The 16,010-nt window shown below is 39.1% G+C and overlaps 1 protein-coding gene across 1 annotated transcript in view; it reads right to left on the bottom strand.

Moving 5' to 3' along the window:
• The window catches only part of LOC143898951 (dipeptidase 1), a 78,774-nt gene that overhangs the window by 14,810 nt on the left and 47,954 nt on the right, over positions 1-16,010 (bottom strand). The window contains exons 7-9 of the mRNA XM_077408792.1: positions 8,490-8,666; positions 7,937-8,021; positions 2,931-3,006 (exon numbers count right to left, since the gene is read on the bottom strand). Of these exons, the coding sequence (XP_077264918.1) occupies positions 2,931-3,006; positions 7,937-8,021; positions 8,490-8,666 (338 nt within the window). The remainder of the gene's footprint in view (positions 1-2,930; positions 3,007-7,936; positions 8,022-8,489; positions 8,667-16,010) is intronic.

Consider the following 16,010-nt stretch of genomic DNA (forward strand, 5'->3'; position numbering starts at 1 on the left):
ATACTTGCGAGAGAACGGTTTTTGTCAGCAATGAAAGCACGTTATCGAATTTATTTGCCACGAATTCGCCGCGAATTCGTATAAAAGTCCCCCCGGCGGATAAAATGCGCCTCTCCTCCCTAAAAAATTTGATCGATTACTTTTCGCATGCTCGCGAAAGAAGATATTATATACCATCAATATTGTTAGTTTTCAGTTCCAATATACGCTCGTTGCGAAAGGCTTGAAAGAAAGACAATAGTGTATGTATATGTGAATAACAAACTGGTGCTTTTCTCCTTTTTCTCGAGTTTCTGTGAACATCCTTGCTGTTTTAAGCGGCGTTCTCAAACCGAGCGCAAATATGTTGGAAGTTTGGTAGCGGTTTCACATTTTTTTCTAACACGAGTGGCGTAATTTTAAACCTTGAATGTCCGTGGCAGATATTAAAACACCTTTCTTTCGTAACGCGAGAAGCTGGAAACTGGGTGCGGAGGAAACGAGCATTGTTTTCACACATTCCAGTGCGACATCTTTTTCATTCGTATAACGCCATTAAAGTGCATCCTTGTCATTCGCGTCGTTCTTCTCGAAATCGTCGCATTCAGAAATCTCAGACTTTACTTCGCGAAGAAGCTGCGAAATCTTTAAGAATGGGGACGAGAGAACAATCTTTATGCGGATGGTGTAATAAAATAAATGACTGACGCAGCGTCGCGCATTGTGCCGGATACAATGTTTGCGTTATCAATTTTAATTTACGATGATTGGATGTGAAAAAAACCACTTTAATAAAATTTTTATCTGTCCAACGCTCTTACCGCAAATAAAAGTTGAATTTAAATGAAACAATATGGAACGTGTGGATTGTTTTTGCGTTTAAAATTGATAAGTTTTAAACGGTAGTACAATATCAATTGAAGATTTAAAAGCATTGGAAATATTGAACATTTTTGTGCGCTTCTCTCCGACTACAAATTCAATAAAACTTAGTAAACTTAATAAAAATTAGTAAAGTTTAATAGATTTTAGTCTTCAATATGCTTGTTAGTCGAGTGTGATTAATTACGATCATAATTCATCTTCCACATTGTTTTTTTTTATAAATATTCTCATGTGGTAAAAATCCATCAATACCTACTATTGGAAATTTAGTTATATTTATTTATATGTGAAATTTATATGGTTTGTTGATTTTAAATTCGACATCGAGATATATATACTCCTATTTTTATTTTGGAGCCGCGGTAATTGAATACTTCTACGAAAAAACTAGAAATAATGTATAAAACAATTCTGTATATGATTTCCAATCTATCAATAATATAATTCATGATCGGTATGTTCATTTATTAATTTTCGTTGTTCGTTTTGTGGTTTTTCTCTGAGTTTGACTACATTTATGTGAAAAATAAATGGAAGCACGTGTTTGATACTTTTGACAGTTGTATTCGAGACCAGAACACACATAGATTCTTCCTTATCTTTTACATATGTTATTTACCTTATCGGAAATTAGCACCCCAGATTTGACTATTTAGCTTTTAAACTTGAATTTACAATTTTCCTAAAGAAAAAAGAAAAATGAAAATGTGCAGTACGACGTACATAATATCTAGCTACATGTTTATTTTCCCGATTCCTTCTGCATTTGTATTCGATATTGTCGCCCGATGAAAATACAGAAAAACCGTATATCGCGACGACGGTTCGATCAGCGGCGTATCTTTTACGCGCGTCGTTTTTCTTCTTTATCGTTTGGTCTGCAAATCACGCTTCAATGCATCCATACTGTGTTTCAATCTTGTATCATATACACCGGACGCGGCCATCTGTGTTTTTCATGCGGATCCCGGAAACTCAACAACTTTTTAGTTATCCCATTACCCTCAATTTACTCGCGGTTAGAGCTGTTTCTCTCTGTCTCTCCTTCTACCTACTCTCTTTCATTCTCTTTCTTCCTCCTTTTTTTTCTCTTTTTCATGCTCTGTCAATTTTTTTTACTAACGATGAGCTTAATGCTGGGGGCCGCAATTTTAGTAACGCGTCGACCCACAAAGGGTCGACGTTTTTAACAAAAAGGGTTGGTCGATGTGTTCATATGTTTATACCTTCTAGCCGATTCCCACGTCTACTTAGCAGATTCTATATATCGAGTTATCGCGGGCAAAGAAGAGCTCCGCGCGTCGTTTTCCGTGCTGAACAAATCGCATGAAAAGCATAACAAAGGCGCGAATAATAGAACGAAATAATATTGGTCGTTCTTTAACAAACGGTTGAATATCATCCGGTATTTCGCGAGACCAATGTTATGTATGGGGTTCTTTAAAAATGCATTCGTGCGATAGATTCCCTTGTGGAGAATCGATAGGCTTCAAATGATATTCATGAAGTCGCCTCGCACCTAAACGTATATTCCCATCGTATATTATTTACCTTCCGTTTCAATCCTACTCTTGGGTTATAAGCGAGATGTATCGAACCGAGCGTTTTGATGGTCATCCGAAATCGAACCAGTAATCTCCTCTCATAAATTTTGGGGGAAGGGACTTCAACTGTCTCTGAGCACCACAAGTGATCGGTAGCTCTGTACGTATTGATCTATACCCTGTACTACATACAACGGTAACCGAAAACTTCTCTACGCTTGCATGTGCTGGTTCGCAATCAGTTCGGCGGAACTGGTACGCGCTTACGAATTTGCATTGTTTTCGCTCGGCAGGAAAGTCGTATCGACAATAATGCGAAACGAATGCAACCGCATCAGCTTGAAATTAAAGTACTTTTTATTGTCGGAACAACCGGATTTATATCCGCCGATCCTTTTAATCGATCGTGTGCCATTCCATCTGTAACTAATTATGGCATTCGACGAGATATTTCCTCCTGTATATCTGCCGCGTTTGACATACAATTACATTCACGCGCTATTGCGAATATGTCGCACTTACAAATTGATCCCGTCGTATCCAGCCCCGATGCCGACGTGATCCACCCCGGCTATCTTCCGCACGTGATTGATGTGTGCTGTAACATATCACGAAAACTGCATGTATTATACGTAATCGTAGTAATGACCGCTGCGCTTAGCGTACCACGATATACGGAACCCGTATAGCTCATTTGCCATATAACGAGGAAAATTACATTCGCCACCCTAACCGCGGGCTGGCCTGCAAGCTCGGACTGCCTGTGCGAATGCAGTGCGGACGATTTTTCAACAGCGACCAGCGACTAATAACACGGTGAGTTACTACTCTCCGAGAGCCGCAAAGAAAATTACCTACACTTATATTATGTATTATTTCCTCCGTTTCTCCATTGTTGTCCGCCAGCACAACGCATATTTATCTTTTTTTTTGCACACACATTTGACGTATAACGTCGTACGTCCACTGCAGTCGCGTTTGCGTCTCCTGCGACTGCCTAGTTAGTCATAATTGCTAACACCGAGGCTAACACAATACTGTACGATGCGCATAATTAATTCCTACTTTTAATAGAAGAGAATATTGCGCTTGCGAATTGAATAACTTAGAAGTAATCCGTTAACGCTATGCGCGGACTCGTCTTCCTATTTATTACTTGATTTATAAAATCGAAAGAAACGGTAAATTTATTTGCAATTAGCGCGGTCGCGCAAATCGCAAAAAACCAAAAGGAAAAGGTTTGCGGAAGCGTATTAATCTTCCAGTCGAGATAACCGGAAGGCAGACGGATTACGTTCTATTTATTGCCGGCAATCGTATCTGTAAATGCAATTCTCCCATGAATAGGCAAGTTTCGAAGTGTGTCTCTTCTCCCGCGCCGAAGATGGATGAAACCGAACAATAATTTGGACAGGTACAATGAGATCATGAACGTGCGCATAAACAATGAAAATTTGCATATCCGTCAGACGGATGTTATTGTTAACTCGGAAATGGTTACGCACGCGCGCACGGATATAATTTACACCTCGGTAACGTGACACATCACGATATATAATTTACACTCCGCAGCAATGCAAAATCCAAAAGACAATTTCGCGTACTTATCAGAATTATATGAACGAATTTCAATCTTCGGCTAATTGAATAAATCCAATCGCTTGTTGCATCGTGAATTATTACAGGGGATAATATTTATATTTATTATATTTTAACATTTTTTAAGTGATAGGTATTTTGAGTGATGCAAGCGGATTTATTTTATATATTAAATGAATTAATTAAAATATTATTTCTGTATTAATCTTGTATATTTTCAATTTAAACAACCGCAGTTGATTGATACCGATGCAATTAACTTTAGATTGATCTCTGTAAACAACATCGTCGATTATTTTCACGTGAAAACGTAACGCTCGATTTTTTCTCTCTTTAACTTTACTCCGCTTTACTCTTTAACTTTGTGGAATATAATACGCGTTAGCCATCGATTACCGATCGTCGTTAGCTATTTTCTTCTTCGCGACGTATTATTGGCGTCCAAAAATCAACCAAGAAAAGTGCCTGTCTAATGAATGTTAATGCATTTACAAAGCTCAGTGCACATAATGGATAACGGCACGTCAATCACGCAGACACGACATGCATAATCGATCGGCTAAATGACATAATTCATAGCCGATCCAGACTGTAGAATAATGGCGCGCTTCATTGCACCGCAATTTTGTTCGGGCTCGAGTTGCCGCGCGATGCGGAACAACATATCAGAAACGTCACAAATTTCGATTTTCATATTTGCGCCGTGTTGCTCCCGCGTTATCTCCATTATATCGTAAATTATATGTCGGCCGGCTCGGTGCGGTCTTTCAAAATTGATCACGATTCAACGGGGCACGTCGTTGCCAAGCGCGGTTATAGAAAATCACGTTATGGTGAGTAAGGAGATGAGCGGACGGCCTCGCTGATCGAAAATTCTGGCTTTTAACGAGATTTTGCACGTAGGTAATTTGAGAAAAATTCTTTCTGTATTTATATCGAAGGTAGATAATTATTCGTATCGCAGCGCAGTATTGATTGCGAAAGGAAATGAAAAGACAAAAGATGAAAACTATTTGCGTTATAGAGAGTAAAGTGTTTCCGTTAAGGGACGCGAGTGACTTTGTCGCATGACTGCTGCATGTTGCCATAAACGGAGGAGGTTGCATTTGCATTGCATCTCGTGAGTCGTGACGGTTGTGCCATTAGCACGTTGCTGCAGCGAGATCTTTTGATTTGCATGTACGACGTATAAACAGCGCGGTTGACGTTTGTTTGGGTAGAATAACGTGCAAATGTCTCTCGGGATGTAGTGCATTTTAATGCTTCGTGCGCGAAACACGCGCAGAATATACAAAGTCCTATACAAAGTGGGAATGAAGAAACAGCGTTGCGTAAACGACGAGTCGCTATATATATAACGGAACGTATTCCAGTGAGTTGTGTTGTGTGACAAACCCGCGGCGTATATTCTAGCACGAAGAAAATCAATCCTATTGTAATTTAAAATTTATGATTGTTTTGCCAATGGATCAAAAGAGAATACGACGCGTATGTGTGAAGCCTGTTGAATGCAATTTAGAGGCTCGATTGCGAATGCGATGTTGAACGCCGGGGTGCAAAGGGTTTAAACAGCACGCGGATCGAAAATAATTTCCGCAACATCTGTGACATACGTCGGCGAAGACGGATATGCTTTTCGGTCGCGGTTTCATCGACAGAGCTCAAATGGAGAAAATTGCGTTCACGCGGTAAACAAAGAAAGAGTTATTCGGCAAACGTAATGCGGGGAATTGCGAGCTGCGATAGCGCGATTCGCGCTGTTATTATTAACTCGGGGCGATTGTTGCGCGCGTGACGCGGTGGTCACCATGGGATCAGCTTTGTTGGAAAGCGCAGTGGGATAGGGCGAGGGAAAAGGGCGAATGTGTGGCGAAAGCGCGCTCGAATCAATCATCGGCGTAATACTGGCGCCAATGGCCACGGGCAAAGAGAGAGAGAGAGAGAGAGAGAAAGAGAGAGAGAGAGAGAGAGAGAGAGAGAGAGAGAGAGAGAGAGAGAGAGAGAGAGAGAGAGAGAGAGAGAGAGAGAAACGCGTTATAATACTGAAATTATCATTGCGCGCCCGCTATTTAACGCATTTCCCGTTTTACAATTCCCGTTTCAAATAATTTTCTTCCCGCTCTCCCTCGGCGGACATAATTTTCTCCGCGGCTCGGTAACCATCGATGTAAAACAATTAGAGATGCTGCCTGCGGAAGGAAGCGATTATTCAGGCACCCGGCTACGTCCGATTACGCTACGTCCGATGCGCGGCCATCTGGACCAGCAATTATTACTTGTTCTTTCTTTTGTTACACGGTCGCGACGCATTATTCGAGATGCACGTGCTGCAATGACTGATTTTCCATTGTCGCGCGCGATACCGTAAAATTTACAATCGTCGTATCGAGCCAAAATCTTTTATACCGCAAGGCAATATTACTGTACACCGTAATCCGCTTAGTTTTGTAGAAAGCACGTGGAAACACTGGGTAATGGCGACATGGAGATTATCACGATTCTAGGAAAACTACAAATTTTCTGCGGTTCCGAGTCGAGACTGTTTTTGTACGCGAGATCCCGGAGATTAGCGGACGAAAAATGGACAAAATTAAAGAATTTATTATCTCGCGTTTATTATCTACATGAGGATTATGAATTACAGATAACTTTTAATTATTCTACCGCTCCTACAGAGAAGAGAGCGAACGATAACGATTCGCTTTATATAGATCAGAATTCATTTTTGTGTCTACAAAAATTTACATAGTTTGACAATACCGCAAATGGAATTGGTTGCTTCCATGTCACGAACGTTTCGCTTTTTTATCACGTTTGCCCGTAGAAACACTCGCGGTCTTCGCAGGATGCACTTTGAACCGCGGTTTCGCCGCAAAAAGTGTGAACTTTAGATTACGGTTTCGCCCTATACATGATGGCTTCGGTTTCGCGATCGATCTCGTTCGCTGCGGAAAGGTATACAGTTAACTTTATAAAATGCAGCACACTATACCGTATACTAATATTATTGGAAAAGTTATATTAACTTGCAACAAAATTTTATTTGTTCCAGGCTGTCTAAATTAATTATTTTTCTTTCTTCAATTAATATTTAATAATTAATAATTAGTTCGCATTTCAAACAAGAAATATTTTTTATTTCAATTTAATTTCACATAGTGTTTTTCGAAACTACATTCTAGATTAAATCCGATATTTCCATGATTCGTATATATCTAATTGTATCAAGAATATACATAGCTGTTTATATTACCGGCGCGGTATGAAATGTTAATGTCTTCGGAACTTTGAGCCGCTCTATAATAATGCAAATATGATAGCAACCCGTGGGAATTGGCACCTAAACGTGAAAACTTATTTGCTCGCTTCAGCAGAGAAACGCTTCGAATATTCTCTTTGCAACGTCAACGGCGAAAGCCGTTCAGTTGCGGAAGGTACGTCAGTCGAAAAAAGAATGGACTAATTGCACACGATTTTTGTTTCCCTTTCAATTAGTTATCTCGGAACAGAGAAGAATAACGATTATCGTGCTTAAAGGTACAAAAAATGAAAACACGTCGGAGCAATGCTATATCATTGAGAAAGACATTTGCGAAAAACATTTGCCATTTTAATTAATGTCATATTTGTTTCCTACATATTCCGGAAAAAATATAGAAATATAAATACGGGAAATATCTGATTTTATCAAATATTGAATTACGTGTGCATACGTGTTGTTTAAAAAATAGTCACATATTTCGGTAGAGAAATATCGAGCTTTTAAGTCCACACAAACATTTACAGCTGATTGGATTTCATGAAATTTTATTTAATACATTGCGAGGGGCAAACAAACCGATGGTGTAACATCCCTTTTTATCGGTACAGGTTTCACGATCACATAGCTATTAATAATGTAAAAGGAAAAAATATTTATCACAGCTCACCTGCCACATCTTCGAGCGTCGATTTTTCGCCACAGCTGATAAAATGGGGGTAGAAGGATACCATAACTATACCACCGGTCTGCGCCTGTAAATAAAGTATTCATATTCCTTTTATACAATTAGCGTAATGCCTGAATTAGATAAAATATAAAAGAAATTATTTATTTATTTGAAAATTTAGTGTTTATAAACTGTTAAATTTGTAGTGCTAAATTATACTCAATATAAGTCATTTTTAACCATTTCTGTAGATCGCCATTGTTCCTCGTTAATTTAACTAAAACAATGTTAATTTAACTATATATACTAAAGGAGTGTTAAAATAATACTGTTTTATGTTAAAATGATAAATTTTGACACACATGGCAATTAAAAGTAATAAAATGTTATATAATTCAAGGTATTTGGTTTAAATTTCATCCTTTAATATTTAACAGCGTATAATAATTACGAGGCAATTTATTCGGTGCTAGGTCATCGCGTAATATATGCTTTGAATTAATGCGTAACACGTGCTCGTTATCTTTCACTGCTTCGTCGTCGACGAGCTTACCAAAAGTCGCAACGCGTGGTCAGGCACATTTCGCGAGGAATTGCAAAGAGCGTGAGCGCTGCTGTGACTGAAAATCACCGGTGCCCTCGACGTCGTCATGGCGGCCAGCATCGTGGGCACCGAGACATGAGAGAGGTCCACCATCATCCCAAGTCGATTCATCTCCAGCACGACACTCTGCAAAGTTTCACAGTGCAACGTTAAATGCGGATACTCGCTCTCACGATAATGGCATCGAGGCACCGCGGATTAAAATACTTTGGAGAATCTCGGACTTCGCGTTAACGTCGAAAAACATTCCGCACTTATTCTTGCGATAAACCGACTAATCCGGATTACATGGACTCGCAGAGATTCACCGGGATTCGCTCGAGGGCAATATAATGTACATATTATTACATAACTCCTCTTATAAATTACTTTTTTCGCAAATTTATGATTATGGTCCTGATAAATGTTTTGGACGAGCCATTCGGAAGAGAGAGAAAGAGAGTACTTCTTGTTTATTGTTGCTGTTTCTTTAAAATTAAAGATAGAACGAACTGAGAGTTTGTTATGTATCTGTCGAGTTGCTTTTCGAATTAAATTTCGTGTTAGTAGTGGAACAGAAGGACTGGTTTATAGTACGTGCACGTTAGGTCAGTGACACTTATTGCGCGAGTCGGATTGAGCTTCAGAACGAATTATTTCTGGAGCTGCAACCTTCTCGAGAAGAATGCCAATGCGAGGGGCAGTGGCCCGTAAAATAAATCGAAAGAAGTCGGATTTCTTATGGCTGCATACGCCGATCAATATGCTTAAGAGATAACAATCGTATCTAAGATTTATGCATATGTTGCAACTCGTATTACTCGCAGAACATAACGTGATATTCCATACAACTATTTGATAAAGCTAACAAAACAGCTTCGGTGAAATAAAATTTTTACTATCTTTGTTATAGAAAAAAAAAAAATTAAGATCTTACAGTATCTGGAGCGATTTTATGTTAAAATTAGAAAACGCATAATTATAGTAAAATTATTATACATGAAATATTAACGCTTGATAAGAGATAAGGTCAAAAATCATGTTTTTCAAATGCATATTGCGTATTGTTAACAATAATATCTACAGTCTCGTAAAACTAGCGATGAAAAATGAAACTCTCTGAATTCTTTGGCACGGAAGAGTCATCCTTGTTAGGAGCCAAGTTGTCGCACGAATTCCGATTTCTTTCCTGCGCGGTGAACGTTATCTCCGTTAAACGAGAATGCTTTGTTAAACTGGCAACGTGATAAACTGAACGTCTTAGGATTCCTTCTCAGCTTTCTTATTCCCCACGGCTTTGCCATAGTTGTGCCTCTGCTTTTTTTTTCTCTCAAGTCGTGACGGATTCTTAGCGTGACTTTCGTCTCGTTTTCATTGTGGATGCTTCAGGCACAAGGGAAGCTGTACGAGAGGATTCTCGAGGTGACGGATAAATAGAGAAAACTCTCACGTGTGTGTAAATCTTGTAACAGATTGAGTGACGTGTAAATGGAGAATTAATGTTGGGGGGGGAAACATGTAGATTTTTAAATATCAGAAATCTATTAATCAAATTTTTGCATAATAAACCTTTGCTTTTTTTTTAATTACGATGTACTTCTTCTTATAACAAACTTATTTTTCGAAAAAACTATAAAATGCATTTTTAATAAGACTACAATAAAGTCAGAGGGAACTCGAGAAAATCATGTTGCATAAAATCGTGGAAAGAGAAGAGTGCTATTGAGATTGGCCACGTGCGAGTGACACGAGATAGGATAGTGTTTTGTTGGTTTTGTTGGCTAGCAGCCTTGATGAAAAGGGGAGAAAGAGATCAGAGAGATGCGTAAGCCTGGCTCAAGCGATTCTTTTCCATTATTCAAGCAATTTATTTTCTGAAGCGGCATTCCGCGTATTCGCGACCTATTCCGACTTTTCGCTTTAGTTACCTTCCCTTTGCCTGGAAACGGTAAATTTTAATAAAAATAGCGGATTAATGAAAGAAGAAACAATCGCGATTGATTATTTAGAGTTCTGTTTCTACTTATAGGTACTTCGATCAAGGAGATGCATTATTTTATAAATTTTATTGTATCGATTTTATAGTAAAGAGTATCCTTTTATTCTCGCGGACGAATATATTTACAAGCCATTTAGACGTCGTGAGATGAAATAGCGAGTAATCATTGGCAAAATACATTTGTACATGAATATTTGATTGATGAAGATTAGTAGGGGTTTCTTTTATAGGATACATTATTACTCTAATCTATGAACTCACTACCAGCACACTTATAGTGAATTTATATCTTTCGGAGGATGGGCGATATATATATTTTTTTGGTTATTGGAAGAATCCACCCTCGAGAGGATCTCCGGAGTGTGTTAAGGTGGCGCAATGGTGGTACGACCTATCGGCCGACAGGATGACGAATAAGCTTCATTCTCCCATGAGTCCTTTTGAAAGGTATCCACTCGTATCATAGATACGTTCTTTCATTCATTGCTCCCTCAGGTATTTTTCGGAGCGAAAACCGAGGAAGGGGTCGGGGACCCCTTTATTTATTCTCTTTTCACCCCTGCGTCTAATCTTTTTCCTAGTCGCGATTTTTGACTCCGAGACGAAGCTAATTCACCGCAATCGTACAGTTTTGGTATTCATCATTCTTGACAAATCAAAATCGATTTCCTCAATGTATTATATTATTCACTAGAAATGGTGATAGAATATTTTACATGGAATATCGATTATTACCATCCCAATTTCATTGGAATTTTATTTTACGAACTGGCGTTATACTTAAACATCACGCGTATAATAGAGAAATTTTTCGGTCTTTCAATAATACTAGATAGAGACAGAAAGAGATATTTTCCAGTTTAAATAAATATTCCTTTACAAAGGAAATTTTTATATAAATAAATAATGCACTTTATCAAAATTACAGTAAATAAAATTAAATTTGATATTTTAATTTTTATTTAGCGAAATAATTTAAAAATTTTTTATTCTTAATAAAGTTTTTTTACAGAATTTTTATTAAAATTATTATATTAATATTTTTTATTGTTGCATATTAGAACTATTAGAATGACTGTATAACATAAAACTTTATTTAGTTTCTCTCATATAAATTATAAGATTTTTATAATAAAGGATTTTAAATAAATCTCTTTTATTGAAACTTTTAAGATAAAAATTCTAGCCGAATTTCTGTAAATAATAGAAATTAGGCAGTTTTGATACTTTTGCTTATATATAAATCTTTTTTATAATAATGAATTTTTTTAAAACTTTTGGATGCTATAATTCTAACAAGAAAAAATTCTACAATAGCCTATTATTCGATTTGTGTTATCTACAATAATTTTCCTAATAATAAATAAAACATATACAATGAATTATATAAAACTTCTGTAAAATAATGTTGACTTATTTATCAAACATTTTGTTTATCGATATTATTGAGACGCGTTGTCGATTTTACAAGGTTCCCTTCGCGAATACGTGGCGGCATTCAAAATTGTATTCTCCGAAATTATACTGGTTTCAATCCCTGCAATTCTAAAGACGCTTTCCGGAAATGCATTTTCCGCTCGATCGAAACGAACTGGCTAAATCCCGGACAAGATTTGGTCTCCTCGCTCGTTTCACGGAGACAGAGGATCAGTGAATGACGTTTCGCTTTGGTTGCATGGGAAATTGCGCGATTCAGAATGTCGAAAGTTTTTCCGATGAGTGACCCGGCGAATCGGTGCCGAGAGCAAGTGGAATGGAAAACACGCGGACCTTCCTTGGCCTCGCGGATATATGCGGCGAGAACGCGAGAAACTTTGATTGATTCAAGTTGGCGACGACGACGGCGGCGGCGGGACGGGACGGCTGGTCATCCCGTGTTCTTTCTCAGAGGGTGAAACTTACCCTCTGCGACATCCGCGCTTTGCCGTCGCCCACGACCGCCGTTATCGTCCAACTTCAGTTTGCGAAACTGTCGGCATCCTGGCGACTATTTAGACGCCAACTTCTAGAACAAGCACGCAGCTGGCCTCAAAAGGGCGGCCGGTCAACCCATATAACGGAAACTTATCGGCCAGCTGTACTGCCATATTGCTACTTCGCTGGACATCCGTGTCGCTCTTCTGGCGTTCGGTTGCGATGAATTAATTCAGAAACTGCCACGAGAGCTGTCGCAGCTTTTCTTCGAATTCAATTCGCGAAAATTTGATCCGCGACGTTCTGCATAAGTCGACATGTACGAGCCGCCATATTGGCCGTAAGTTTCATATACTTAGTTTCCGTTTTACGGAATAATCGCGAGTTGCACTGTCGTGTTATTGTGCAATAGTGAATGTAGTTGTGAAAATGCGGGTGAAAAACTAAGTAATATAATATTCTTGTTATCTATATATATTTCTCAAGTCTACAATAAATCATCTTATTCTTGATTTGAAGAAAACTAATAACGTGTTATTTCCAAAACTTCCGATAATATTTCAATACAGCATTGCAGCTACATTGAGAGTACCAACGTTCACGTTATTGCTACGTTAAAACGGATTAAGTCTTATCTGTATATCCCGAGCGCGAGAGTGAAAATCGATTTTGGTAACAGCTCACTAAAGTTTGTCGATGGTTAAGAACCGAACGCGCGCGCGGTCGGGGATAAGGGACAAGGGGGTAAAAAGCAAGAAAGTTAATAAAGGGCCGGTGTTTGAAAGTTCAGCGGCGCCTACGAGATAGTCCGCGGATCCCGGGAATTAAGATCGGAGTGGACCGAGAGGAAACGATAATGCAGTTTTAAAGAGCCCCCGATATAGCCCGCGTACATGCTAAAGCGCGCGAACTTTATGAAATTAAGGGAATGGGAAGCTGCAATATTGATAACGTCGCGAAGTCGACCGTGGTAAGTAGTTAATGCCCGTCCGGCGCGGGGACACGGGGGGGGGGAGTGGGGACACGATGCGAGACAAGTACCTCGACGGGGCGATTAATGCCCTTATGTCGAAGCTTCTGAGAAATGATCTCGCGAAAGAAATATCGACTATTCCTCACACGTATAACCCATTTTTCTCGATTCTTATTCTTTTTTCGCGAAATATTAACCTATTGTCCTCGGAAGTCTGGGATAGTGCGGCATAATAAATCACCCACCTGCAGTTTGTTCACTTTCTTTCCTCTTTCTCTCTCTTTTTCTGTTTCTCTCTTTCTCTCTTTTTTCTTCTCTTCCTTCTTCCTTTTTTGCTGAAGTTTTTTATCTTGTTTATTACAATCCCATTCGATTCCATCGGGACTCCGCAAAGTGATTAATCATCGAAGAAGTAAAGTTGCATCTTAACAGCAACGTACATACATCGAAGTGGAATCTCATGTATCCATTCAATGTAATACTCAAGTGCGTAACATAAGGAGACGTCGTGCATTATTTAACATTATTCCGCACATTATTTAAAAAAGCGCTCAAGAGCATTCGGGCCGTCGAGAGTGAGTGACACACGAAAAAGAGTTGCGCGCGTCCTACTTTTGACGCAGGCCCGTGTGATCCTCCTATGGGCTTGCTCCTTTCCCGTGATTTTAGTCCGCGCTTTCGGTAGGTAAGGGCTTTGCCGAAGCAATTAAGCGAGAGCATCGGGGTGTGACTGAGTGTGCTTTTAGCGCCGGTGTAGCAACGATCCGTAGATATCGGCCACTTTTGGCGTGCGCATGCACGCGAGATGCGAATCGGATTCGACGGATCGCTCTAGAACGTGGGCGCGTGTAAGTGCACGTCAGGATCCACACACGTCGCGTCGATACAAAGGGTCACGTAGAAGGTTGGAAAACGTAGCTTCGGGATACATTGTAACAGGGAAAGAGATACCTCCGCGATACGTAGCCCACCGAGCGAAGCTATCTTCCGCCCGTGTACGTGGCGTATCATGGAAGCGCGATACTTATCCTCTATCTATTTTCTTTCGATATCGCTGCTGTGGATGGCTGATTAAATCGCTTCACTTTGGAGACGACACAACCCGAAAACTAAAAAGCATCGTGAATGCTGATCATTCTCTGAGATATTACGAAGAAGTCGCGGTATTAAGTTTATCCGATTATGTGAAATTTAAATAGAATAAAACATTGGGTTGAAGAGATAGGAAATTAATGTAATATAAAAAAAGTTGAAGCGGATTATTTAATTTCGCTTTCAATTCGATATTTCTCCCAGTTTCCAATAACCTCAGTCTTTATTGGCTTTTTTTTCTACCGTCATTTTACAACGAGAGATCTTTGTTTTATACACGATTTCCAATTCTCAGCCAATAAAGAAAAAATAAATTTTTTTTTCGGTAATTATGACATTTTAAATCGTTTTTGCGACAGATCCATTTACGTACAGATAAAATACGACAAATACGACTATATGCAATCATATGCAACGGGGTCGGGAAGGGCTTTATAACGGACTCGTTTCGATTTGATCAGACCCGTCGTCGGATTTTTCATGCTTCGCCAGTTAATTTTCCATACTATGAGCGCGTAAAGTGAGATGCAATTCAACACGTCGGCGATATTGGCCTCGTTTTTTGCTTGATTGAGCATTTGCGTAGTTTTCAATTTTCGGCATTTCTTCATCACAAAATGCAAGCCGTGAAAATGTTCTAATCAATAAAGGCGCACGGTTTCATGTTTAACATCTTATTTAGTTTTAAAGTTTCATTTCTCTACATCCTTTTGACGCATATTTGAAACGTTTTCCTTCACCGCTCGCAGTCGTAAATAATCATTCTTTCGAGGGCATCGCTGTTAAAAGTAAAAACGTGTGAAGGAATACGCGCGAGAATGCGCTATTCGAAAAGGTCGTAGAGATACGCGAGGATATTAATCGAATATGCCAGAAAATAATTAAATAAACTGCTGCAAATGAAATATTGTCTCTGCTGGCTCGCTGTACTTATTCAAGGAAATCCATTTTACGCGACGTTGAATCTGACGCTTTTCCGTAGCGAGACGAGTGTTTCCTCGGAGAGATCATTCCGGATAATAATTACAGAAAAGGATTTTGTAAATCGCAACGCTCTATTAAATGTCCGAAGATATTTGCGTATATTTTCAACGTCTCCCTTTTCTCGTATAAAGGCACAGCCCTTCTACTTTATTTTTCTTAACGGCTCGACACTTGCTTACGTATTTCTTCATATACTATTGCGCAACGTGAGTCGTGGTAGCCGCGTTTTCTTTTTACGAAAGTTTTCCCACTAGAACGATCCCCAGTCCTGGTCGAGGGGAATGGACTGGAAGAGAGCGGGATGAAACGGTCTAGGTATCGGATTCTGTTACTTTTCTCAGCGGTTTTCCATACACACGGCTGCTTCATTGCTCACTTAGACGAGCAATATCTTTTCAAATATCTTTGAATCGAGTATTAAGGGGTACAGTTATTATATATAATAAAGGAATTTCATTTTAAGACAATTAAGACATCGCACAAAGGATAAATGTGCACAAAAGAGAGATGGAGCGACGGTAACTAGTAA

Source organism: Temnothorax americanus, unplaced genomic scaffold, assembly GCF_048541705.1.
Source record: "Temnothorax americanus isolate GAGA-0224 unplaced genomic scaffold, ASM4854170v1 Scaffold25, whole genome shotgun sequence".
Taxonomy (NCBI): Eukaryota; Metazoa; Arthropoda; class Insecta; order Hymenoptera; family Formicidae; genus Temnothorax; species Temnothorax americanus.